At 50.7% G+C, this 27,781-nt stretch overlaps 1 protein-coding gene across 3 annotated transcripts in view; it reads left to right on the forward strand.

The window, feature by feature from the left end:
* SLC13A3 (solute carrier family 13 member 3) overlaps positions 1–27,781 on the forward strand; it is a 74,063-nt gene that overhangs the window by 19,459 nt on the left and 26,823 nt on the right. For 2 of the 3 annotated variants that reach the window (XM_043553795.1, XM_043553796.1), the window contains exons 2-6: positions 7,595–7,860; positions 10,742–10,902; positions 21,080–21,146; positions 24,171–24,341; positions 27,224–27,349. In XM_043553795.1, coding sequence (XP_043409730.1) covers positions 7,595–7,860; positions 10,742–10,902; positions 21,080–21,146; positions 24,171–24,341; positions 27,224–27,349 — 791 coding nt within the window. The remainder of the gene's footprint in view (positions 1–7,594; positions 7,861–10,741; positions 10,903–21,079; positions 21,147–24,170; positions 24,342–27,223; positions 27,350–27,781) is intronic. The other variant, XM_043553797.1, reaches the window with a different exon arrangement.

Below are 27,781 nucleotides of genomic sequence, written 5' to 3' on the forward strand. Positions count from 1 at the left end.
CAAACGAGAAATACTCGAGTTAATGGTGAAGCGCTTGACGAGAGCAAGGCCAGACAACATGGAAATCAGACCATAATCGATAGCCTGGTCAGAGTGGGACTCCCGGAGGAGGTGACCTTTGAGAGGAGGGCCAAACAACAAGCAGGAGCCAGCTGCACCCGTGGTCAGGGTTGAGGGGACCCAGCAGAGGGGGCAGCGGGTGCAAAGACCTGGAGGCAGGAACTGGCTCGGCCTGCTTGGTCTCTGAGAGCCCACCACTTAGTGTGTGCGTAGGCACCCCCTCTCCAGGCCTTGCCTGCATGCCTCCTGTGCGATTTTTGCTCTCTGGAAGTCAGTTCCGTCCTCAAGGCCTGGCAGAGATGGGGGGTGAGGGCCAGTAGTACTTATTAATTCCCCGCCAGATGTCTGGCATCCAGCTGGCGATTGTGAATCCAGTTGCCCACAGGAAGCTGAGCTGGGGCAGTCAAGCAATTTGGGGTCACCTCGGCCCTGCTCCAGTCCCTAACTAACCAGCAAGGCAATGAAACACGCTCTTGACCCACTTACTGGCAAAGCCCCATGCCGGCCAAGGATCAACTTCCCAATTCCCGCCATTTGCCTCGGGTCACCTCCCCAGCTGACCTGTGCCGTAGCTGGAGTGTTCCTCCGCCAAGGACTATTGTTGACATCTTGGCGAGAGCACCCGGGGTTGGGGGGGGGGGGAGAGAAAGAGGGAGCGAGTAGAGGGAGGAGAGCGAAAGAAACAGAGGGAGAACAGGGGAGGGGAGGAGAGGGAGAGGGAGAATACAGGCCTGGGACTCGGAGCCTTTGAAAGGCAACCCTTACAGCCAGAATTTACCAGAAACCGCCCCCCCCCCTCCACTATACAATATGCGGTAATTGTACACTTCACCAAAGGACCTATAAGATGGCACCCCCGAAGCAGATGTATTTGAATGTTCACAGAAGCTTTACTCGTAGTTGCCCTAATCTGGAAACAATGCAAATGTCCGGCGGCAGGAAGACGTACAGATAGAGGGTGGTGTGTGCACAGGATGGAATACTACTCAGCAGTCACAAAGAATAGACCGCTGCCATACACAGCCACGGAGAGGAGCCTCATGGGCGTTGTATGGAGCAAAAAGCATACAAGCTCATCCTTCTGGTTCCGTGTAAGTCCCAAGAGCACGCAAAACCCAACTATAGCTGGGGAAATCACAGCAGTGTTTTGGGAAGGGGCGTAAGGATTGACCTGAAGGGGGCAAGAGGGAACCTTCTGGGGGTGATGGAAGCGTTCTGTATCTCGAAGGGGATGTGAGACGGGTGAGTACGTTTGTTAAACCTCACATTGTACACTTAACAGCGGATGCATTTGGGGCGCCTGGGTGGCTCAGCCGGTCGAGTGTTCGACTCTTGATTTTGGCTCATGTCATGATCTCGCCGTTGGTGAGTTCGAGCCCCTCCTTGGGCTCTGTGGTGCCTGCTTGGGATTCTCTCTCTCTCCCTCTCTCTCTGCCCCTCCCTGCTTGCTCTTTCCTTCTCTCTCAGAAAATAAACTAAAAAACTTAAAAAAAAAAACAAACCAATGGATGCATTTGATGGTATGTAAGTTATAGCTCATAAAGCTGATTTTTGAAAAGCCGTGTTTTGTTTTGTTTTGTTTTGTTTTTCTCTTCTGCTGTTGCTCTAAAATGTATTCAGCAGGGGATGTTCTTCTGTGGTCACTGGGATAAAAACTCCTGCAGACCTCGTGACTTCTCCCATCACTGTTGAGAAGTAACTAAAGTCCTCCGGTTACTTTAATACACAAGCACGGTCTCAATTCCGAGATCAGAACGGGCAGCTCCAGGTGACGATTGAAACAATGAGCTTGGTCGGAAGTGAAGCCTTTTCCAGCCCCCCACCTGGGAGCTCCACAGGCCCGGAGCCCGGTAAGAGGGCTCTCCTTTAGGGTTGGTCCTCTCCCTTTTTCTGGAGTTTCTAGGTTTCTGACAGGCACTGTGAGAGAAGGCATGGGGGCAGGCAGAGGCAGGTCAGCGCCCGACGGGCTTCTCTGCCCAGCTGGCTGTGCCTTCTGGGCCCGGGGCCTGGCACATTCTCTGACACGTTCTCTTGTGAGCATCACAGGAGGTGGAAGTGAGGGGGTACCCCCCCCCAGCACCTGCCACGACACTCCCCTTCGGGGAGATGCTCTTCTCTGATAGGCTGCTCCCCTCCCGTGCTTGGATTTCCATGGGTCTGCTGCATATGAGCTCTTTGGGGGGCCCTAGAGCACCTGAAAGCAGACCTCCTAGGCAGGGCTTAAGTTCTGGTGAACTTCTCTCCTCGTGACCCACTTCCGGTCCTCCAGAAACACTTGGCCTTTACCCTTCTCGCCTCTTTGGAGTATGGGTCCAGCTAGGGTTGCCAGACGAAATAGAGTTGCAAAATTTCAGGTAAACAATGAATAATTATTTTTAGTATAAGTGTGCCCCACATATGCCATGGGCGATGCTTATGCTAAAAAAAAAAAAAAAATGATTCATTGTTACCTGTCCTGGCACTGACTGGACCTTTGGGAACAGCCTGCTTAGCTTCTCCCGCCTCCCCCTCCTGCCGTAGCTTCAGGCTGAGCAGAGGCCCGGGAGCCAGCATGCCTGGTTCTTATCCAGCAGGCTGCCCTGGCGGTCACTCTCATCACTCTGTGCCTCAGTTTCCTTATCTGTAAAGCGGAGATCATCATGGGACCGACTTCACAAGGTCGTTCTGACAAGCGCAAGTCAATTGAGATAGCAGTTGGGACGGGGTCTAACGCGCGGTAAGTTCCCGGTACGTGAAGGTGTATGATCAGTCTTGATATGGTGCTGGTGTTGCCATCATGCAAAGAGGGAGTGCGGTAGCCTCCAGTTAGCTTCTGCTCTGGAGGAGAGAAGCCATAATGGAAGGGTGAGGCTCCGGGGATGGGGCGTTGGCAGGGGACAGGGTGGTTATTAGGAGCGTGCTCTTTACGAGAAGTGGGGCGGAGGCAAGAAGCAATGGCGGGCCACACATGGCGAGACCAGGCCAGTGGGCTCGAGGACTGGGAGAGGCTCCAGGGATGCCAGAGAGTCGAAGGATGCGGGAATGGAACAGGGGTAACCGTGGATCGTGCGGAGTGGCACAGAGGCGCATGCTCTGGAGCCGGATCGCCTGGGTTCGAGTTCTGTCTCTACCTCGGCAACCCTGGGCAAGTCGCCCGACTCAGTTGTCCCCTCAGCAGAGCGGAGAACGTAGTGCCTGCCTCCCAGTGACGGTGGGATGGAAGGAGTTAACGTGTGTGAATTGCTCGGCAGAGCGCAGGGGCAACAGTAAGCACCTCGTTGCTAGTGCTCCTTGTACTTGGGAGTCCCTTAAATGCTTAAAGAAAAGAGGTCAAAATTAGAATTCCTGTCTAGACTGATTCGTTTGTGCGCGACAACATTACCCTGAGACTGAATGACTTCGGTCACAGCTTTATGTGCACGGCCGAATCGATGTCCTTTTCCAACCTCCCCTCAAAAGCGGGGGATAGGAATAGTATTTCTCATTGAATGAGTTCATACATGGAAAGTGCTGGAACTTAAGAAACACTCAAAGCTGTTGGTGGTTTCGGTTGTCATTGTTCCTGTCACTCTTTTGCATAGTGACGCGAGGCAGGCTAGAAAAGGAAACTGGTTTTTCAGACGAGTTTGTGTGTCCCATCAATGCTGGACCATTATGATGTTCTCTTTTCTTTCTTTTTGGTGCCCTTGTCAGGATGACCCAGTAACAGGGTTACCCTGGCCTCACACCATGAGTTGGGAAGTGTTCTCTCTCTCTATTCTCTGGAAGCACTTGTGTAAGATGTGTGTTACTTACTTGTCAAAAGTTTGGGAGAATTACCGTTGAAGCCAGCAAGCCTTAGAGGTTTTTTTGCAGGAAGGTTTTTAATAATCGATGCCATTTCTTTAATAGATACTGAAACGTTCAGCTTTTCTCTCTCTTTTTCTGATGGTTGGAGACGTTGTGTTTTCCGAGGAGCTTTTCTGTTTCTCCTAAGTTATCACATTTATTGATATAAAGTTGTTCATACAATCCATTTATTATCCTTCGGAAACTGTGAGATTAGATCAGTTTATGAGCGTGGGGCCCCGTGATGGGGTTACAGCCTTTGGGGAAAAAAAAGTGAGCTTTCTGCGTGCACACAGCAAGTATGGACCAGGTGAGGACACAATGAGAAGACGCCCGTCTGGGAGGAGAGCTGTCACCAGAACCCAAATCTGCTCGCACCTTGATCTTAGATCTTCTAGCTTTCAGGATTGCGGGAAAGAAATGCCTGTTGTTTGAGTCACTCAGTCCATGGTGTTTGGTTATTTCAGCCCCATGGTACATAAAACAAGATAGACGTGGCCTGTCTTCCTGAGCCAGCAGCAAAATTTGACAGAAAATAATTGTATACTCTAAAAAACAGTTGCATTATGGAACATGGGACCAAACATGGGCTGAAGAACGTCAAGTTTGCAACGGAATGTGATCCAGATTCCTGGGGTGTGGTGGCAGGGGGGGCAGGGCGTGGTGGTTTGCACGGATGTTCTGCCTAGAAGCTCACAGCAGCGTCCTGGAGCATAGGCACCAGCCCTCGATATCTGATTGCCAAATTGTCATGAATTTGGCCAGCCGGTTGTGAAACATAGATATTGTTTAAAATGGAATTATACGAACTTGTGATTCAATATATTAAAACAGAGGTAATAGATACGCAAAGCTCACCACTTCCTGATTATTTTACTCTCACCTGTGGTCTTAGGATTACCTATATCTGCTTTATTTACATCAGTATGTGTGGAGGAAATGCTACGTAGCGATGCGATATCGCCGGGCTCATTCCAACGCTGTGTTCAGTGACGTCTCTTGATAGCTTGAAATCAACCACGTGGGGGTATTTACACCGTAGAAGTTGACAAACACCACAAATCAGGGCTTAGCTTTTTGTTTTGTGGCTGGTCTGGATTTAAGAGAGTGATGGAAAATGGTCAAAGTGCAGATCAAACTCAACAATGTGTTGCGGTCACAGCGGTTACATGGTGAATAGCCCACCCCCGCCCCGGCAAGATGAGGGAATATTCTTCCAGTATTTGAAAACTCTCACTTGATTCAGTGAAGAAGTGACTCACGTCATTGGTGAATGAGTGAATTCCTGACATACTTCATTGTTTCCCTCTTGTCTTAATTATTAATGTAAATAAAAACATAAGCTGACGTTCATAGTAGAACCAAATTCATTGGTCAACGAATGAGTGACTTCTTAGCTGAATTGAATAGTAATCAAGCCCTTTTACACACACGCGCGCGCACACACACAGACACACAGAAAGAGCTTTGCAGAGCGCCAGTTGTCCAACATTTACCATCATACCTGTGCTTCCGAGAGACTTGGTGAGCAGAGTCTGTGAGGGTCATTTGAGTTTGAGAAGAACCAGCCATAGGGGACCGTTCCATGATTGGCAGGGTCACATTTGCTGGTTAAAGGGCAGTGACTATGCCTCACTCATTTTCCTGGCCTCAACTCCCGGTCCGGTCGTTGAGAAAACAGGACGCGTCTTCGAGGTACGGAAGTGGATTGTGGGTATATCTCACAAGTCTTCCCCGGCTCAGTAAATGACAACTGCTGAGATCAACAATTGGAAGGGCTCCTGGTTCCTCTCTTTGCCTTACACCTCCTAACACATTCTCCACACAGCTGTCAGGCTCTTCCTTGGAAACAGACCCAGAATTTGACCACTTCTCACAACCTCCACTGCCTCCCCCGCCCCCCCGAGACCCTGGTCACTAGTAATTTTTGCTTGGATGATTGCCAAAGACATCAGTCCCTCTGATCCTGCCCTTGCCTCTCTGTTAGATGGATTAACTCATCCTAGTGTCTGCACGTAGCTGATGCCTGGCCTGTGTGGCCGAGGGTATGTTCCGTTCAGCTGGTGCCTGTTGAGATGGAATACAGGTCAATGTCCTGTGGACTCTGAATGAAGTCAACCAAACCCACTGGGAGTGAGAAATAAGGAGCATAAAATGTCACCAGACAGCACCAAATTCAAGAAATAGTCTGGGTTTACTGGAACATGCAAGGTCATTGCCTTGAGAGAACATAAGAAAGCAAGGTCAGGACAGTAAGTAGTTTTATTCAACAGTGGCCATGTGAATAATAAGACACTCTTTATGATGGATCCTATGGGATACTGATGCATCAGAAGTGAAGGCATTGTCATTACTGCACTCTTGTTTCTAGAACATTTCCATCACCCCAGAAGGTGCCCTTGTGCTCCTTTGCAGCTCTCCTTCCCCACCCGCACCCCCCCCCCCACAACACCTCCTGCCTGAGCCCTGACAACTGCTGATCTATTTTGTTGCGGATCTTTAATATTACATTGTCAACTTGTCATAGGTTCTAATATTCAGCTGGTAACAGTTGGGGGTACTTGGTTAAGAGCGATGACTCTGGGGGCACCTGGGTGGCTCAGTCGGTTGAGCGTCCGCCTTTGGCTCAGGTCATGATCTCATGGTCCGTGAGTTCGAGCCCCGCGTCGGGCTCTGTGCTGACAGCTCGGAGCCTGGAGCCTGCTTTGGATTCTGTGTCTCCCTCTGTCTCTGCCCCTTCCCCGCTCATGTTCCATGTCTCTCTGTCTCTCAAAAATGAGTAAACGTTAAAAGAAAATTAAAAAAAAAAAAAAAGAGCGATGACTCTGGAGGCCAACTGCCTTGTTCTGCACAATCATCGCCTTGCTCGTGACCTCCTTGCATCTCTGCTTCCTGACCCATAAAATGGGGATGCTTACTCCTCTGGGATTTTGTGAGGATTAAACAGTTCCTGGTACTTAACAGCCCAATAAATGTCGCTTATTCTTATTACTGTTTGCAGAGTGTGTGTTATGTGTTGGTCATTGTGCTAAGTGTCATGTAATGGATGTGCCAGCGGCCACTGCTGCACTCTCCACATCTCCCCGGCACTCACCAGTCTGCACGTGCCCGTACCCTCTTACTGAACCTGAGATGCTCTGCACGAGTGCGTTCTCTCACCGCACGTGGGGCAGGCTGGAAATGCTGGAGAGTTAATGCTCCCAGGGGCAGCCTTCAACCAGTGACGGCCAGGAGTTGGCAGGTGAAAAGCCAGCTTCCTTGCCTCCCAGGAGGACAGCTCTGAAGCATGAGCTACACTCTCTCCCAGGGTCCCCCTTCAGGACTGAGCCCCAACTGCCCACAGGGTTAATCTTCTCATTAATACACTGTCTGTACTGGCTTCCTTCTGTTTCACTTCCCTGTTGCCTTTCCAGAACTTTCTGGGATCCTCTACCAACTAAACTATTTTCAGTCTTATGCTCATCTCGGCGTCTACTTCTGAAACGACGGAGTGTTTCGTTTAATCCTCAATAGTCCTGTAAAATGGACAGATGTCGCTTCTCCCTTGCATACTTGAGCAAAATGGGGCTCAGGTGATGTTATCTGTTCAAGGCCAAAGCTCTGGGCACTCACGCTCTCCACAGCCTCCCTGAGGAACATGCTCTGATGGGCGCTGCCCCAGGACCTCTTCTCGCCCTGCCGCCTGGGGCTCCACTGACCGCTCCTGAACCACATCTCCCCCTTACAGGAAGGCCGCTGCCTGTTTGTCATCCTGCTCATGGCGGTGTACTGGTGCACGGAGGCCCTGCCCCTCTCGGTGACAGCCCTGTTGCCCATCATCCTCTTCCCCTTCTTGGGCATCCTGCCCTCCAACAAGGTCTGCCCCCAGTACTTCCTGGACACCAACTTCCTCTTCCTCAGCGGTCTGATCATGGCCAGCGCCATTGAGGAGTGGAACCTGCACCGGAGAATCGCCCTCAAGGTCCTGATGCTCGTTGGGGTCCAGCCAACCAGGTAAGAGGGACCGCATCCCTTGGAGCCCAAACCCACCCTTCCTGGTCTGGTCTGGTCACCCAGGTCAACAAGCTTATCATGTCCCACCTGCCATTGGCTCATTCAATCCCCGGATGTTTCACAAGTCAGACACAGTGCTGGGCTCCTGGGTGGCTCTCAGGAGTGCGTGAGAATCACCTGGGGAGGCCACTTGAAATGCATACCCCAGGCCCCACCTGGGTCCAGTAGTTTTAGAGAGGGCCATTTTAGCAGTGTGACTCGGGCCACTGGGGGCTGAATCCCACCTTTCCTGCTCTGGGAAATGACTTCACTCCTCTCTCTTTGCCTGTAAAGTGAAGGTATAATAGCTTAGACCTGTAAGAGTGCAGTAAATCCTGGCCGATATCATCCTACTTTGCTATTTAATAGCCCAGATGCCAAGGCTGGTGGGGAACGGGGGACAAGATGGCCTTGGAGAGATAGGGTGGCAGGGTCCATTTCTGCAGGGCCTCAGGCTCCCTGGCTAGGATTTGAACTTTTGTTCTAAGAGAAATTAAACGACCTTTAAATAGGGTTTCAGGGGTGCCTGGGTGGCTCAGTCGGTTAAGCGTCCAGCTTTGGCTCAGATCATGATCTCGCTGTCCATGAGTTCGAGCCCCGCATCGGGCTCTGTGCTGACAGCTCGGAGCCTGGAGCCTGTTTCAGATTCTGTGTCTCCCTCTTTGTCTGCCCCTCCCTCGCTCCTGTTCTGTCTCTCTCGCTCTCAAAAAAATAAATAAATAAACATTAAAAAAAATTTTTTTAAATAGGGTTTCACTGTTCTTTTTTTTCTTTGCAATTTGTTGCATCTTAAAGATCCCTTGCTAGAATAATGTTTTTAAATGTCTAAAGCACACAACACATAGAATGGAAAAAAACAACAACCACAGCAAAAATGCAGTCATCCAAGTAGATTTTTAAAAACACACATATCTGTGGGGCGCCTGGGTGGCTCAGTCGGTTGGGCATCCGACTTTGGCTCAGGTCATGATCTCGCAGTTGATGAGTTTGAGCCCCGCGTCGGGCTCTGTGCTGACAGCTCGGAGCCTGGAGCCTGCTTCGGAATCTGTGTCTCCCTCTCTCTCTGCCCCTCCCCCGCTCATGCTCTGTCTCTGTCTCTCTCAAAAATAAATAAACATTAAAAAAATTAGTAAAAAAAACCCCACACACATTTATGATATAGTCCCATATGCACTCCTTTACAGTAAATGATAAGATCTAGCGACTGACCTAATAACAACTACAATAACTCCCTCTAGTCCCAGTGTCTGTGATATTCCAAGATGTTCGCGACTATTATGGCATGATATGAAAATATCTGTGATCTTAATTGGCAACCGAGTCCCAGGCACTTCTGCTCCTATTGAACTTTGTTGCCTTTGTCTATCCCCAAAGGAAATACTTGATTTCTATTAGATATTAATACAATAGAGATGCACCTCCCCCTCATTTCTATCTTGAATTTTATCCACACTGGTCATGAATCTCTGCTTTAAAGAGTTCTAAGGTGGGGAATGACATGACTAGATTTGCATGAAAGAAACCACGCACAATTCCTCTAGGCTGCCGCGTGGAGAGCAGACGAAGAGGGAGACACTGGATGCAGCCTAGTTAGGAGAATGTTCTGGGTGTCCAGACGAGACAGGGTGACGGCTTGGACTGGGGTGATGGCAGTGGAGATGAGCTTTGGAAGCTCTTTGGTTGATAAAGTAGTCGGGGGTAATGGTTAGGGAGAAGAAGGTTCTACGTAACTCCTAGGTTTCTGGTGTCGACTGTGTGTCCAGCACTCTGCCCGACTCTGTAACTGTTTCCTCATGTCTGTGGGAGAGAGTCTAGCTGTAGAAGTGATTCCAAGAAGTGATTTCGTTGTCAGAACAACGAAAACAATGTGACACTAGTCCAGAAATAGATTTTTATTTATTTAAAAAAAATTTTTTTTTCAACGTTTTTTATTTATTTTTGGGACAGAGAAAGACAGAGCATGAACGGGGGAGGGGCAGAGAGAGAGGGAGACACAGAATCGGAAACAGGCTCCAGGCTCCGAGCCATCAGCCCAGAGCCCGACGCGGGGCTCGAACTCCCGGACCGCGAGATCGTGACCTGGCTGAAGTCGGACGCTTAACCGACTGCGCCACCCAGGCGCCCCCAGAAATAGATTTTTAAATGCCGCATAACATTCTAGAAGAAATCTCAATCGGTGGAGGGAGGAAAGGATTATTTAGTAAACGATGAAGGTTGGAATAACGGGCTTATCCTTTGAACAAAAAGAAACTACTTACATCTTGCTTCGTACTATCCATCTGAACAAATTCCAGGTCGATTAAGGGTTCAATATAAAGCAAAAAGATCATGGAAGTCGGATTCCTGTGGGTGGGAGGGGCCAAGCAGTGGCAGGCAGGCAGGGGGTCAGGGCCTGTCTGGGTGTGCTGGTGAGTTCAGGGGAGTCTGAGGCGGTGCCTGGTAGGAATGGGAGGGGAACCGGGAGAGGAGGCTGGCAAAGGTGGTTTGAGGGGGTACGGTGGATGGTCTTGGGGGCGAACCAAGGCAATTTTATTCTGTAATGGAAGCCATCAAGGACTGGGGGACAAAGGGGAGAAAATTTCGGGGCTGGGTGTCTTTGGACTATTTTGCCTGGGGGACCCATGGCCAGGTGAATCCGTGGCCACGTGGAACCCGTTTCCTTAGACCTGAGATAAGGCTGGCGAATGGATCTGGTCCCCACTCGGTCGCCTGGCTTGTCCCCTCTGGGCCTTGGCTTTCCGTCGGTCAAGCGAGTGGCTGATTTCCTCAAGGTGGCAAAGTGGGACCAGAGGACCTCCTGGGCCCCCGTTCTGGATGCGTCTCTAACTCCCTCTGTTCCCAGGCTCATCCTGGGGATGATGGTGACCACCTCCTTCCTGTCCATGTGGCTAAGCAACACCGCCTCCACTGCCATGATGCTGCCCATCGCCAGCGCCGTCCTGAAAAGTCTCTTTGGCCAGGAGACTCGGAAGGACCTCGGCCAGCAGAGCGAAGAGAACGCAGGTGAGGCTGTGGAAAGGCACCGGGGCGCCCCCCCGACCCAGCACACAAGAGTGGGAGCAGGGTGTCCAAAAGTTGCAGGGGAAGGTGAAGCAAACGCACTTGCTGAGCATATATTATGCGCCGAGTGTTTACATAATAATAGTAACTGACAATTAGCGAAGTCAAACCTTGACACCTTTCAACGTTTATTTATTTTTTTGGGACAGAGAGAGACAGAGCACGAACGGGGGAGGGGCAGAGAGAGAGGGAGACACAGAATCGGAAACAGGCTCCAGGCTCCGAGCCATCAGCCCAGAGCCCGACTCGGGGCTCGAACTCCCGGACCGCGAGATCGTGACCTGGCTGAAGTCGGACGCTTAACCGACTGCGGCACCCAGGCGCCCCGTCTTTCTTTAATTGCATTCACTGAGTGCTTACTGTGTACCGAGTGACGAGTTCAACACTTTGCCTACACTGTCTCTTACTTCTCAAAACAACCTTATGAAGTAGGTACTATACTTACGCCTGGCTTCAGAGCATTTGAAGAGATGCTCAGCATCGCTCATCCCCAGAGAAATGCAATGTGCACAGACCCTGTAACCCGGCGGTTTTGCTCCTGGATGCACACGCCAGAGGAGTTCCGACGCAGGTCCACGAGGGGACAGTTGGGACGGCGCTTACTGCCTCGTACTCTGTGGTGGGGTGACTTGGTAGCCACGTGAACGCAATCACCAATAAAGGGGAAGGTGAAGTGCGTGCTGTTGAGCCCCATGCTGTTTTTAGGAGCAAAGAATTCGCTCTAGAAACGGATCTCACAGAACACAGTTGGGATTGAAAGAAGCCAGAATGAGAGACAGGAGACGATGCCATTATGTAAATTACAACTTCACGCAAGGGGCCACTTTGCAAGAACATAAGCAGATGAGAGACTACAGATTAAACACATCAGCACGGTTGCTCTGGGAAGGATGGGAGTGGGAAATGGGAACCAAAGGGACTAAATAAAGAAGTAAATAGGGACGCCTAGGTGGCTCCGTCGGTTAAGCATCCGACTTCGGCTCACGTCATGATCTCACAGTTCGTGAGTTCGAGCCCCGTGTCAGGCTCTGTGCTGACAGCTCGGAGCCTGGAGCCCGCTTCCGATTCTGGTCTCTCTCTCTCTGTCTCTCTCTGCCCCTCCTCTGCTCGTGCTTGCTCTCTCTCTCTGTGTCTCAGAAATAAACATTAAAAAAAGAAAAAAACGAATAAAAAGAACAAAAGGAATAAAACAAAAGAACGGCCTTGTACAATACGCAGTGAGAATGGGATGTGATTCACTCGAATGCTGGAAACTGTGTTCTTAAGGAAATACAAGTAGCTGCTGCATTCTTAGATGACTAACCAAGGGCTCAGAGAGGGGAAGTGACTTCCCCAGGACACAGCAGATGAATGGCCGAGCCCAGCCTTGCACCCCGGCAGTCCGGTTCCAGAATGTGCTATCTTACCCATGGGACCAGCTGCATCTGTGAGAATGCAGGTAAATGTCTACCTGCAAGTGGCTTGAAAAATAACGGTTTGTTTTCCTCAAATATCAAGAAGTCAGGTGGAGTGCCTGGGTGGCTCAGTCAAGATGATTTTGGCTCGGGTCATGATCCCAGGTTGGTGGGGTCAGGCTCCCTGCTCAGAGTGGAGTCTGCTTGGGATTCTCTCTCTCTCTCCCTCTGCCCTTCTCCCCCACTCACTCTTTCTCTCTTTCTCTAAAATAAAGAAAGAAGTCAGAGAGAGGCAAAGACAGGATTGATTGATTGATTGATTCAGAGACACAAAGATGCCAGGACTTTTCACTGGCATCTCTGTGATTCCCTTGATCTTTCCCTCCTGGTTGCAGCAGCTGCCCTCTTCTGTCTGCTTTAAAATGTCTTCCTTTTTGGGGCGCCTGGGTGGCTCAGTCGGTGAAGCGGCCGACTTTGGCTCAGGTCATGATCTCTCGGTCCGTGAGTTCGAGCCCCGCGTCGGGCTCTGGGCTGACAGCTCAGAGCCTGGAGCCTGTTTCAGATTCTGTGTCTCCCTCTCTCTGACCCTCCCCTGTTCATGCACTGTCTCTCCCTGTCCCAAAAATAAATAAAACGTTAAAAAAAATTTTTTTTTAAATAAAAAATAAATAAAATGTCTTCCTTTTTATTTACATAAATGCAGTTTAAAAGGAAGCTTTAAACCAGTTCATGTGTGGACAGAAATCTCTAGTTCATCCCCAATATTGAGTCTGTCTTTGCTCTGTTAGTGATAGAACCCCCCCACATGGGCACGTGGCTTTGGAGAGAAAAAGCTCAATTTCCTGGCTGCCCTTGCAATGAGACGTGGTCACGTGACAAAGTTTGACCAATGGTATGCGAGCAGGATGGTGCCTGCAGCTCCCGGGTCCTGCCCTTCCTGCCCTCCACTCCTGCTGGCTGGAATGGGACCTGACCTCGAGATGGGGTGGGAGGTGCCACCTGGGAAGCCACATGTTGAGTGACAGATGGGGGAGCTTGGGATCATTTTTCCCGGATAACACAACCAACGCCGTTCGTGAACCCCTGGGCCCTGAGTGCTAGTTGTATATTTTTTGAATACATGTTAAAATTAATATATGTGTTAATAATCTAAACAGTGATCCGTGTACCATCTAAGTTCATCTCGTTTACTGTGGTATGAGTCTCTGCCTATGGTGCAGTGAAGGGTTTTGTTTATTTTATTTCCACATCGGCCCTGCGAGCTAGGAACGATGGGTCCAGAATCAATCACACTGTTGGTAAAGCAGCAGAGCCGGGATCTCTGCAAGGTCAGAATCTTCCAGGTGGAAGGGAAGAGATGTTCTACAACAAGAGTCAGAAAACTTATTGTGGGGGCGCCTCGGTGGCTCAGTGGGTTGGGTCCGACCTCTGCTCACAGTCCGTGAGTTCGAGCCCCGCGTCGGGCTCTGTGCTGACAGCCCGGAGCCTGGAGCCCACTGCAGATTCTGTGTCTCCCTCTCTCTCTCTCTCTCTCTTTCTCTGCCCCTCCCCTGCTTGCACTCTGTCTTTCTCTCTCTGTCTCAAAAATAAATAAAAAAAAATTTTAAATGTTTTAAATACATGTTTAGAAAAAGAAAACTTACTCTGTAAGTGTCCAGATAGTAAATATTTCAGGCTTTGCTGGCCACACCATCACTACCGCTCAAACTCTGTCCTTGCAGAGAGAAAGCCTCCACAGGCAATATGTAAATAAGCGGGTGTGGCTGGGTTCCACTGAAATTTTATTTATGGTTGCCGAAATTACAATTTTGTGTAATTTTTACGTCACGAAGTATTACGCTTCTGCTGACTTTCTCCAGCCGCTTAAAAACGTAAAAACCAATCTCCAGGCGCCTGGGTGGCTCAGTCAGTTAAGCGTCCGGCTTCGGCTCAGGTCATGATCTCACGGTCCGTGGGTTCGAGCCCCGAGTCGGGCTCTGTGCCAACAGCTCAGAGCCTGGAGCCTGCTTCGGATTCTGTGTGTATGTGTGTGTGTGTGTGTCTCTCTCTCTCCCTCTCTGCCCCTCCCCTGTGCACGCTCTATCTCTCTCAGTCTCTCAAAAATAAGTTAACGTTAAAAAAAATTTTTTTTTTTTTAATGTAAAAACCATTCTCAATTGGCAGGCAGCGGGCCAGAGTCAACCCACGGGCTATAGTCTGCTCACTTCCACGGCTTCATCGGTTTTCGGACTGTTTCCCTTGGGCGTTGGGCTTCAGGAGAACTGCCTCACAGTCACCCTGGAATGGTGACTCAGCTCCTACTCCGACTTCTACCCCACTTTCTCTGTTTTATACGCTGGGCTTCAGAGGAGCAATCACAGATGTTTCCTGAGCACTTACTTCAGGCCAGGGTTCTTGGGGGCCTTACATCTGAATGACGTAGAACCAACATTGACTCCATTTAGCAGATTGGCAACGGAGGAAGCAATTTAAGAAAAGAGGCTAGAGTAGCCTCCAAGGTCACACAGCTGCACAACAGGGGCTCTGGTATTTTGAATCTTGGCTGGCTGACTTCAGAGCTTGGACTCTTAACCTCTGCTAGTCTGTCTTGTACACAAGATTTTTTTTTTTTCCCCAAGAGTTTAGTGGCCAGGAAAAAAAAAAAAAAGAGAGCCATTTCCTTCATTATAAAGATGGAAAAATCTGAGATCCAGGAAGGGGAAAGGACTTGCCTACAGTCACACACAGTGTTGGGTGCAAGGCGAAATCCAGAATCTTCTCCCATATGCTGTAGGATGTCAGGAGGTAGGAGACCCTGGGAAGCAGGGGCAGATAACTACTTTCACAAGTGGTAGGATCGGAGAGCAGGACTGATTAATGATCAGCCCTGAGTCCTAAAGGAAGGCTAATTCCAGTGCAAAGAGAGATGTTCCCTTCCACCCAGTCTCTGTGCCCTGTCCTGGTGGCAGGCCATGGGTGAGGACAGCGGAGGAGGGAGTGGAGACTGTTAGTGGGCCAGGACGGGGGGGAGCAGGCTCCTGGGGGACCTAGGTCCATGAGGGACACCCAGAGCAACCACAGAGATGATAATATGAGCTCTCATTTCTTGAAGACCCACCAGCCAGACGTGGTGCTTAATTTTTCATACTCGTTAGCTCATCTTATAACAGTACCAAGAGGTAGATGAGCCCCATTTTACAGAGGAGGACACTGGGGTTCAGGGAGGCAAAATGATTTGCCCAAAGCAACGTGGTTAGTTAGTTGCTGAGCTCTGTCTGAATCTAGAATCTACGGTTGTAAAAGACGAGGCTGGCTTACCATCCTTCAAGATAACGTCATTCAAAGAGCAATGTTTTAGGCTAGGTTAAGCACTGCCCTCCTCCTTCACTCCTCATTCACGAGGCCAGAAGCGGGGGGTGGGGGGGGGGCCCTTCCGAGGCTCTTTTATCATCTGTGAATTGAGGACACCTCCCATTTCGTACATATCGTTGGGAAGCTGGCATGAGATCCGAGAGCCTGGCGCACAGGATGTGGTTGATACATGGCGGTTGTAAAAAAATCACTAAGATTTCCAGGAATAGGGGAGGAGCGGGTGATACGACCCTACCCCTTGGTGCACCTTTAAGTTTCCTTGAACCTCTAGTGGAGAGGGATTTGTTTGTTACCCGTCTCCTCCACGGACCCCGAGCCCCATGGCGGCTTGCGCCAGTCTTTCCCGTTGCCGTGAACAACCTACACGGGTAGAGTGTTGTTCACCCAGAACGCTGTTTGGCACGTAGTAGGGGTTCAACAATTGTGTGGCGTTAATGGATAAATGAATGAGTGGATCAGTTACGTCACTGTTCTTTTTAAGTTTTTATTTACTTATTTTGAGAGAAAGAGAGGGTGCAGGGGAGGGGCAGAGAGAGAGGCGGAGAGAGAGAATCCCAAGCAGGCTCTACACCGTCAGCACAGAGCCCAGCATGGGAGTCGATCCCACAAACCGTGAGATCATGACCTGAGCTGAAATCAAGAGTCAGACGCTTAACCGACTGAGCCACCCAGGGGCCCCAGTCACATCACTGTTCCAAACCTCGGTGGGTTTGGAACCTCCTCCATAAAATGGGGTATGAATACATATTACCCAGACTGTTGCAAGTGTTAAATGAATTAATGGATGTCAACCTGCCCAAGCTTGGGGGGCATTGATACAAGATACCGAATTTGATACGAGAACTCTTTCCCGAATATCCCAGGCTTCAAGAACATGCTATCCACACAGTTGGCTGTGCCAGGTGAGACCTGCTAAGAGCCAGGTGGGCGCTGTTGGAGATGGAGCGAGATTCAAGAGGTGGGGGATCAGCGGTCCTGGGAACAAGCCTGACTCTGCCACTGACCCACTGGGTCATCACGATCCAGGCTGTAAGCCGCCTCTCCGGGCCTCAGTTTCCCCAGATGAAAGGAGGACGGGAGAAACGGCCTAGCTCTCCCAGGCTCTTCTGAGGCTGCTGCAAGATTGCAAATGGGAAAGTTCTTTGGGTCCCTCAGGGATTGGTGTTATTTCGGCAAGACCTCACATAAGCTCCAAGCTCCTAACTGGCCAGCCATTTTGGAGACTTGGCCCCCACTGGCTGATTTGTGCATGGTCACCTGGATCACTGTGGTCACAGGAGGCACAGGGGTGCACCCTGGGTAAATAGTTAAGAACATTCAGCATCTTGGTTTTTCGTGGTGTGTGTGTGTGTGTTTTTTCAACTGCATCCTCGTGGGCTTTATTATCATCACGCTTATGAGGAAAATGATGCTCGGCATATAAGTTTTTCATCTTGCTGACTTGTATAAAGAGGTAAAACTCCTTCCATATCTCGTGCGCTATACTGATGATTGCTGTTTACTGTTGTACCTGCACAGCTTTCTTTCTCTGCCTTGCCAGTAGCGGGTACGGTCTCATATTGGGGCCCCCCAGCTCAGTTGCTGGTGGCCGCCAGCTTCCGTAGATGAGTGACAGGGGCCAGGTGGGGACTGTAGCAGACTGCCTGTGAGCACAGGCCCCTCGGAGGGTGTGGGCAGCCTCTGGAGGCCACACTCTCCCCCACCTATAACTTGGGGTGAGGGTTTTCAATGCTGGCGGCACAAAAGAATCAACTGCTGAGCTTTTAAAAAATACCGAAGCCCAGGTTCCTCTCCCAAGCTGCTAAACCAGAGCTTCTAGGGTGGGGCCTAGACACTTCTAGGAAATTCTGCCATTCCTCAAGGGTGCCCAGAGCTGCCTTGGGTTGTGCCTGAGACGTTAGCGAGCTCTGCTGAGGTCTAGATGCCGTGGGACAGCTGTGGTCCCAACCCAGGTAGGAAGTGAAGGGTACAGAGGAAGGTAGAGGTGAGTCGGGGCTGGGGGGTTACTGGATCCGAGTTCTTCATGTCTGGCCTTGCCCTGGGGAGCGACTTTGCCCACGATCATAAGTGTCCTATTAACGGCCCTGACTTCCTGCTTCAATGCCCTGGCCTCTGGCCCCGCTCATTGGATGTGGCGGTGTGCTCCATCATAGGAGCCTTGGAACCCTCATCCCCGTGGCCCAGGGTGAGCTGATCTGCATTCAGCCTTTGGACCTCTGCTGGCGATCAGCAGGCCCAGCCTTGATAAAATGACAGCTCCCACAGATCCCACTCCCTGTAAATACCAACAGGGAAGAAACAGCCCAGCGCGGAGAGGGGAAGGGACTTCTTCCCCAAGCCACATAGTGAAACAGGGAAAGAGCTGGGGCTGGAGTCGAGACCCTTCCTCCCAAACACACATCTGCAGTTAAACAGCTGGAGTTTATTCTGGTTGCCCCAGTGAGAGAGAGCACAAGCCACCAGCAGCCGTGATGGCCTCCATCAGACGCGTTACAAAAGACCTCTCATGGGCTGTGGGCTTTGGCTGGGGCATTTGTGGGCGTCTAAGGAACCTTGCTCTAGATTGAATGACATCAGGAGTCGGGGGCAATTCTACAGGTAAAGAAGTAGCAGCCATTCATTCGGCAAGAGAGGGCGTGCCTGGCATTTTGTGGCGGCAAGTGGCTTTGTGCTGTGACGAGATTATGCAGTGTCCTTGCTCTGTCTCACTTCATCAAGTCTCAGAGAGTGACTCTGTCTGATGTTGGCAAAGTGTAAGATGATTTAGCTCCAACAAGAGAACACATGGCAAATCTGGGCCAGACCAGTTCTGGACGTCAGGGGCCGCTTTCTTATTCTTTCTCAAGAGTAACCCACATTTACTAAATCCTTGCTAGGGCTCAGATTCCTGTTAAATTCTTTCAGTTGGGATCTGGTCAACTTTGGCTCACTACATCTAGCCCACCTCCTGGGTTTTTTTTTTTTTTGTTTTTTTGTTTTTTTTTTTTGTGCAACCTATGAACCAAGCATAGTTTTTATATGTTTAAATGGTTGAATAAATCAAAAGAATATTTTGTGACATGTGACAATCGTATGAACTTCAGATTTCAGCGTCCAAAACTAAAGGTTTAGCCACACATATTCATTTATGTATTGTCTGTGGCCATTTCATGGCAGAGTTGAGTACGACAGAGACGTATGGGCCCCCCAAAACTAAGATATTTACTGTCTGGTCCTTTACAGAAGAAATGTGCCAATCCCTGCTTTATTTGTTTATTTTTGTGTTCATTTATTTTTGAGAGAGAGAGAGAGAAACAGGGTATGAGCAGGGGAGGGGCAGAGAGAGAGAGAGAGGGAGACACAGAATCTGAAGCAGGCTCCAGGCCCCAAGCTGTCAACACAGAGCCCATTGTGGGGCTCGAACCCACGAGCCATGAGATCATGACCTGAGCTGAAAGCAAACGTTTAACTGAGCCACCCAGGCACCCCACCAATCCCTGCTTTAAATGGTGTCTTAGTCCATTCAGTCTGCTCGAACAAAAATACCGTGGATTGGGTATTTATTTCTCATAGTTCTGGAAGCTGGGAAGTCCAAGATCAAGGTGCCAGCAAATTTGTTGTCTGGTGAGAGACTGTTTTTTGATTCGTAGACGGCCGTCTTCTCTGTGTCTACACATGGAAGAGGCAAGGGAACTCTATGGGGCATCTGTTGCAAGGGCACTAATCCCATTCGTGAGGATTCTGTGCTTGTTACGTAATCACCTCCTAAGGGCCCCACCTCCTAGTACCATCTCAGCAGGGATCAGGTTTCAACATATGAGGCTGGGGGAGATGCAGACATTCAGTCTATAGCAAATGGGTCAGCTCCTTAATCCTCTTGACAACTCTAGAATTATTACTTCCGTTTTATGAATTAAAGAACTGAGATACAGCGAGACTAAGAGATTTTTCCAAACCCAGGTTTCTCAACTTCAGCACCGTGACGTTTTGGGTGGGATGATTCTTTGCGGGGGGGGGGGCTGACTTGTACATAGGAGGACGTTTAGCAACGTTCCTGGCCTCCACCCACTAAATGCCAGTAACACCTCCGCACCCCCACTCCCACTCCCAGTTACGACAGCCAAAAATGTCTCCAGACGTTGCCCAGTGTCTCTCGGAGGCAGCATCGGCCCCAGTTGGGAACCACTGCTGTAAGTTTGCATCGTTAAGTGATGGATCCATGATCTGAACCCAGAACCTGTGTGTTCGGCTCTCCGTCACACCCTCAATGCCCAGGGATAGGTTCTCTTGTTCTTGGTGATGGTTTCAGCTGCAAAAAATCTTAATCCCTGCAATTGGTCTTGTCTCCAAAACACTATTGAAGGCCTCCAGGGAGACTGACCTATTAGGCAAGGGGTATCTTTAAAAGGAAGTCAGATCCTGTCCTGACTCCCCTTTGCTCAAACACTCCCCTGGCTCTGCTCACATCTGACTGGGCGTAAACGCCGAAGTCCTTACTGTGAGCCCCAAGACGTCCGCGTGACCCAGCCCACCTCCTGCCCCGCTCGCTCACCCCCGCTCCTTCCCTCACCTCACCTCCTGCCACCCTCTCCTTTACTTAGGCCCCTCCAGGCCCAGCCCCACTGCTCTCCCTTCTTCTCAACATACCAGATCCATTCTCACCTCAGGGCCTTTGCACTTGCTGCTACTGTTGCCTAGAATCCTCTTCCCACGGCTCTTCCTGTGACTGGCTCCTTTTTTTTTTTTTTTTTTTTTTCCTCTTGGCTCCTTTTATCCTTGAGGTCTCAAATCAGCTGCCATCAGCTCATGGTGTCTTCTCAGTTGACTTGGTCACAGTCGCCCACCTGCTCCCCTCCTGACTCGGCAATCACTCTCCATCACACCACCCACTTTCTCCTACATCCCTACCTGAGATGGTCTTTCTTCATTGCTTGTCTGTCTCCCCTTCTGGAATATAACCTTCCTGGGAGCCGGGAGCTTGTTCTACATTATTCACCGTGTACTGCGAGCTCATAGCCAATAGCACATAGTAGGTGCTCAACAAATACTGAATGAATGAATGCATGCATGTATGGGAGAGCAGGGTGACTGACCCATTACTTAGAGCTAGTCTTTCGTAAACATCCCATTGCCAATGGCAGCTCAGGGGAGTCCGGAGCTGAGTTAACCGGTCGTCTAGAGGACTTGCAGCGTAACCCCCGTCCACAGGCCCAGGACCATCTCCGAATAGGAATAGGTGGGACGGAAGGATGGAATCTCAGGTGCCTTTTTGAAAAGTTCAATTAACGGTATAGGAGGGGAACCCGAAGAAGCCCTTTCCGCTGACGACGCGAGAATAGGAACACTCCTACCCACTCCCCACATTCCACTAAAGACGTCCTGTTCTTCCCTCCCAGCTGCTGTGCGGAGAAACGGGCTGCACGCGGTGCCCACGGAGGTGCAGTTTCTTGCTGGCACGGAAGAGTGAGTTCCCGGTGCACTCGATAGAGGACCCAGTGCTTGATCCGAGGAGATGATGACCAAGAATTCAGTGCTGCAAGCAATCCTCCCCCAGCCCCCACTTTCTCCAAATGACCTAGTGCCCAAGTTTCTACCATTCATCCCTTTGGCTTAGGCCAAAAAAAAAAAAAAAAAACAAACAAACAAAAACCAGTGCAAATGTGGACGGCAAGGGCAGGGGAGCACATGAGGTCCCTAGAGGTCTGGTGCGGTGGCGCATCTGAGAGGAGGGGCCAGCCGAGCGGGAGCACGCGGCTCCGAGACGGTCGAGGAGAAGCATGCAGACAGGGATCAAGAGGCTCTAAAGGCACAAGTATCCTAAGAGACGATCACAATCCTCACAGCTGTGTGACTAAGGAAGCCTCTCCGCCTCGATGGCACGTTTCGTGCCCGATGTCCTTTGTATTTGGCAGTGTGCTTAAGAGCTTGGGGTTTGGGAGCCCTGCAGACCTGACTCTGGATCTGGTTCTGCGGCTCGCCGGCCGTGTGATTGGGACAAGTCCGTCAGGTTGGTTTCATCCACCAACTGGGCGTGACATTGGTACCCACCTGAGAGGGCTGTTTTGAGATGAAATCAGCTAACGTCGATCAAGTAGGTGGCCAGGCCCTACGGGCACAGGTAGCGCTTGTTGTTAACGGCATTGTTCCCTTGGTTTGTTGGCGATGAAACGGCAGGAAGTAAAGTCGCCTGCTCAAGGCATTGCTTGGCACCAGTCAGGTCTGTTGTATGCATCCGACAAATATTTATAGACAGCTGAACAACACCAGGCACCACCGGAGATGCAGCAACAGGCAAAAATCCAGCCCTTGTGGGGTTTACGTACCAGGGACAAGACACAAACATATGAGTGGAATTCATAGTATGTCAGATGGATGGTGAGAGCTATGCAGGGGAACAAAGCAGGAGAGAAGGCCGGGGGGCGGGGGGGGGGTGGCCTGCGGGGTGTGAAAAGGCAGCTTTAAAACAGGTGGTCAGAAGGTGACACTTAAGCAAACACCTGTAGGAGGTGAGGGTCATGGGGGCCCCATGGGAAGAGCGGTCTCCGCGGAGGGGCCGGCAGGTGCAAAGGTCCTGAGAGTCCAAAGCGGCCAGGAAGCCAGTATGGCTGGTGGAGTGGATGGCAGCCGTTGGGGTCCGAGAGATCACTTGTGTGGTGGTGGAGAGGCAGACCGTGAGGGACCTCCTAGGCTAATGATGTAGCCTTGACTTTGAACGAGAGGGGAGCCAGTGGAGGCTTTTGGCAGAGGAGAGACATGATCTCATGTCTGATTGTCTTATTCTGTGGCCTCCGCTCCTTCCTGGCACCATATCCGGGGGCTTTGAGTCCAACTTTGAGATGTGGTTTCTGTGAGTGGCCCGGCCACTCACTAATACATGCGACCTAGGAATCTGTGTGGGCCATCTGCCCATGCAGAGCTTGTGCTGAATCTATGGGAAAAGACTCAGTCCTCATTCTTCTAGAACTCTGTGTCCACTGAATGAACACCCCATCCATCGGATGGGGGCTCCATATCCATTGGAGTGGAAGTCCCCTCTCTGGGCCTTAGTTTCCCCAACTGAACAAAGAAGTGCTTGCACGAGGTGAACCCTAAGGCCCCTTCTGCTCTGATTCTCATCGTGAGGCTGAGTCTGGTCCCCTAGGCCTGGGGACCCACAGTGCCTGCCAGGACTTTCACCCTGAGAAGTCAGGCCATGACATCAGTCTCCAGCCGCCTCTTGTCTTCCCTTCCTTTTAGACCCCAAATCATATTCCAGTTGCCTTCCAGATAAGGGGCTTCTCATTAGCAATTAAGGCCAGAAGATATTTGAAGTATCTTTGATTCCTTAAAAAAAAAAAAATTGATCTGTTATAGAGGGACAATTGTTAATGTCATTCATTTAGAAAAATTTTATGATTGCACAATGAAGAAGAATACTCTTTTTTTTATGTTTATTTATTTTGGGGAGACAGAGAGAGACAGTGTGAGCAGGGGAGGGGCAGAGAGAGAGGGAGACACAGAATCCGAAGCAGGCTCCAGGCTCCGAGCTGTCAGCACAGAGCCTGACGTGGGGCTCAAACTCATAAGCCATGAGATCATGACCTGAGCCGAAGTCAGATGCTTAACCGACTGAGCCACCGAGGCACCCTGAAAAAGAATACTCTTAGACAAAAAGAAAGATGTACCCCGCATCTCAGTCCCAAAGACAGAATAAAACAGTTAGGGGAATACTACTCTAGACTATTTCTGGATGCCTCTCTATGTACATAAATGCATTTTTAAAATAAAAACGTTGATAATGCTGTATATGCTCTTTTGTAACCTGCTGTCTCACTTAATGGAACGTGGTCAGCATCTTTTCACCTCAATAAATTGATGGCAACGCCATTATCTTTTAATTATATAATTAACAATTCTTTTTTTTTTAATTTTTTTTTCAACGTTTATTTATTTTTGGGACAGAGAGAGACAGAGCACGAATGGGGGAGGGGCAGAGAGAGAGGGAGACACAGAATCGGAAACAGGCTCCAGGCTCTGAGCCATCAGCCCAGAGCCCGACGCGGGGCTCGAACCCACGGACCGCGGGATCGTGACCTGGCTGAAGTCGGACGCTTAACCGACTGCGCCACCCAGGCGCCCCAAGCTCATCATTTTTAATAGCCGTGTTGGTGTTCCATCCAGAAAGAGGATCATCTTGATCTATCGAATCCCCTTTGGATGGAGATTAGGGTTGTTTGTAATGTAAACTATATTTAGTGCCGTGGTGAACTCATACCCATGCCCGAGGCACCTGCCCAATTATTTCTTTGGGATTAATTCTGAAAGTAGAAAGTTTGAGCTGAAGGGTTGCACGTCTTTAGAGGTTTTCCATGCCTGTGCCAAGCTGCCTTCTAGAAAGACCACTTAGTTCTCCCAACCCAAGCGATGCTTCCCCGCGCCCCCCCCCCCCCCGAAGGCCAGAAATTCTGAAACGTGTTCTGAATGGCTTCTCTTTGGGTTTGTTTAAAGCAAAGACTGCCCTGAGGCGGAGGCTCCCTTGGACTGCAAGAAGGAAGGGGAATACCACAGGAACATCTGGAAGGGTTTCCTTATCTCCATTCCCTACTCAGCCAGCATCGGGGGCACTGCCACCCTCACGGGCACGGCCCCCAACCTCATCCTGCTTGGCCAGCTCAAAAGGTAAAGGCAGGTGCTCCACGGGGCACGGGGGTCTCTGCTCCTCCCACCCCTCCTCCTCTCCTTCACTCAACATTCGGGGAAATATGTACCGAATGCCTTCTATGGGCCAGGCTCTGGGGACCCAGCAGTGCACAAGCCCAGAGAAGGCCCCGCGCTGGGGAACTTCCATTTTGGTGGTGGAGATAAGCAATAAAGGAAAAGGCAGCTGGATACATATGCAATGTTGTGATAAGTTATGGAATCAAATAAAGCCGGAGAAGGGTGTGGAAGGGACAGGAGTGGGTGCTATTTTACAGAGGCTGGTCAGGGATGTGCTGCCTCTATAGCAAGGTGACATCTGGGACCTAGAAGTTATGTGAGCACAGGAAGGAGGAACATTCCAGACAGGGATAACCGGCGTGGTCAAAGGTGAAAGGCACAAAGACCAGGAGCGCAGAAGGCAGAGGGGAGGGAGTGTGGGGGGACAGAAGGTGAGTTGTTAGGACCCCAGCTTTTGCTGCCAGTGAGATGGGGAGCCCAGTGCAAAGCTGAGAGCGAAGGAACGACATGATGTGACATCGGCTTTGAAAAACCAACCCCGGGGCACCTGGGTGGCTCAGTCAGTTGGGCGTCCGACTTCGGCTCAGGTCATGATCTCACGGCTGGTGGGTTCGAGCCCCACGTCGGGCTCTGTGCTGACAGCTCAGAGCCTGGAGCTTGCTTCTGATTCTGTGTCTCCCTCTCTCTCTGCCCCTCCCCTGTTCATCCTCTGTCTCTGTCTCAAGAATAAATAAACATAGGGGCACCTGGGTGGCTCAGTCGGTTGAGTGTCCGACTTCAGCTCAGGTCGCGATCTCATGGTTCGTGGGTTCGAGCCCCGCGTCGGGCTCTGCGCTGACAGCTCAGAGGCTGGAGCCTGCTTCCGATTCTGTGTCTCCCTCTCCCTGCCCCTCCCCTGCTCACGCTCTGTCTCTCTCTGTCTCAAAAATAAATAAAAACATTAAAAAAATTTTTTGTTTAAAAACCAACCCCACTGGAGGCGTTGGGCTGTGGCCATGGTGGTGGCCGTAAGGTCCCAGGAGAAGCTCTGTAACCAGGCCCCCGGGCCAGCAGTGGAGCGAGCCCCGCCAGGAGCTAGTCTCCCCATTGCCGGAACTGTTCCAAGAGTGGCTGGGTGGCCGTCTGTCAGGGCGGGAGAATAAAAGAGAAGGATTCTCAGATGGCATATGACTTGTCAACTCCATGATCCCAAGCCCCTGGGTTTGAAGATGTAAGCAATCCCAGGTATTGCCAGATTCCGTTCCTACGATGTTCAGATTCCAGGATCTGAGAGGCGAGGATTCTAAGATCCCTCTGCAAAGGGAGGGAACATCAGACGTTCACTTAGTCCACGTGAAAGCATTTGGCAAACACACACAACAGACGTATTTAATCTTCAACATGGCCCCAAATGCGGGCCAGCTCCCTTACCCGGTACTCAGTCCAAGAATCATGGACCTCCTGAGATGATGGGGGAAAGCCGGCTGTGATGGTCTTCCTGAGAGGAGGTTTGCTATCACTTCCCATCAAAGTGGTTTTCGTGGGAAATCCCGAGCACACCCGTCTTTTAACCTCCTAAGCCAATTTTCTTTCATTTGGAGAGAGACCGAGAGAGTGCGAGTGGGGGAGGGGCAGAGAGAGAGGGAGAGAGAGAACCCCAGGCAGGCTCCATGCGGTCAGCAAGGAGCCCAACACGGGGCTCGAACCCACGACACCACGAGAGCACGACCTGAGCCGAAACCAAGAGTCAGGCGCTTAACTGACTGAGCCGCCTACGGACCCCCCGGAGCCGATTTTAAAACCTTAACTTTCCACTGTATTCTCAGGTCCTGAAACCTTTTGATTTTAAAAGCTGGTGATAGAAACCAGTGATTCTCAGCCATGGGTGCATATCAGAGTCACCCTCCCGGGCTGCCTGGGTCTCTGTTGCAGAGATTCGGATTCAGGAAGTGTGGGATGAGGGTAGGGCTCAGCACTTCCCCAACTGACTCAGCCCGCTGCACGACTTCGGGTTGTCTTTTCATCTTCGAGCAGGCCTGGCCATGCCTTGTGGGTTTTGGTTTGTGGCTTTGTTTTGTTTTGTTTTGTTGTTAAGGACTGCAAAACGGAAAGCCAAGATGGTCCTGCTTGCCACGTGAGGACAAGCTGAGTTGGGCCCTTTAGTGCCCTCAGTTAGAAGGAAGTACCAGCAAAAGGGCGTATGGGCTGGGAGGACAAAGCTGGAGCGCATCCCTGGGCTGGGCAGGAAAGATGTGGGCTCTGGGGCCTTCCGGGGCAGATGCTGAGTTGCAGGGTCGCGGGGAGCAGGGCGGGTGGGGCTGTTGCTGTCAGAGGGTTTTCAGGCTGCCTGCCCACCCTGATACGAGCAGAACTTTGTTCCAACTTGAAAAGAAATTAAGGGGGGAAATGCTGGAGGCAGAAGTAAAAATATCAAATGTGAAGGATTTGGGGTAAATTACTTGTAAATCACATGCAAATCATACACAGCGTTTGACTGCATAAGCTTGGACCTTCTGGTCTGGCGGCAGAGGATTTAAAATGAATGCCAAATCATGCGGGGTTCTGATTCTCTAGCCAGGAGCGTGGGGAGGTGGGGGAATGGTTGCCCTGAGTGTCGCCCTTGGCCTTCGCTCCCCAAGTACATTTTATTCCTTTACTCTGATTATATAGGTACATTGCAGAACACTCAGGAAATGTAGGGGGAGAAAACTGAAATACGTTCCATCGCCCTGGTAATATTAAACGTACTGTTGTTTATTATGTATAAACTCCCATGCTCTCGCTGAGAAATCGCTGCGTGCATATACGCCGTGTGCATCCGCGAGGCTGACCTTGGCCGGCTCTCATCTCCCCTGTTTCTCCAGTTTCTTCCCACAGTGCGATGTGGTGAATTTTGGCTCCTGGTTCATTTTTGCCTTCCCTCTCATGCTGCTGTTCCTGCTGGCGGGCTGGCTGTGGATCTCCTTCCTGTATGCGGGAATGACCTTGAGGTACCCTCATGCCCACCGTGAGCTTTGAGCCTGACGGGAGTCCCCGCTTCCTTCTCGTTGGGGAGACAGCGGTCTTCTCAAGTCTGGTTTCCTCCCGTGTGAACGAAGGATCGTCACTAATCTCATGTCACCTTCTCCCAGGGTGACTGTCACAGAGCCCTCACCTCCCGGGGATACGAGGATTATGGGTAGTGTGAGCTGCCTGCTAGGCCCAGACCCTCAGTTAACGGCCCCCGTCGTCGGCAATTACGGTTGGCGTCCTCCTTTAAGTACTCCCATTTTATGGGGCCCTGGTGCAGGAGCTGATTTGGGGTGGCACAGGGCATTAACTAACGTCGACTCCTATAGTGCGAAAAAGAATCCCTTTATCAACTCCCATAGAGGGAAGCAAGCGTCTCTTGGGCGATGAGGCCACCGTCCTACCTACCTAAC

This window comes from Prionailurus bengalensis, chromosome A3 (genome assembly GCF_016509475.1).
Source record: "Prionailurus bengalensis isolate Pbe53 chromosome A3, Fcat_Pben_1.1_paternal_pri, whole genome shotgun sequence".
NCBI lineage: Eukaryota > Metazoa > Chordata > Mammalia > Carnivora > Felidae > Prionailurus > Prionailurus bengalensis.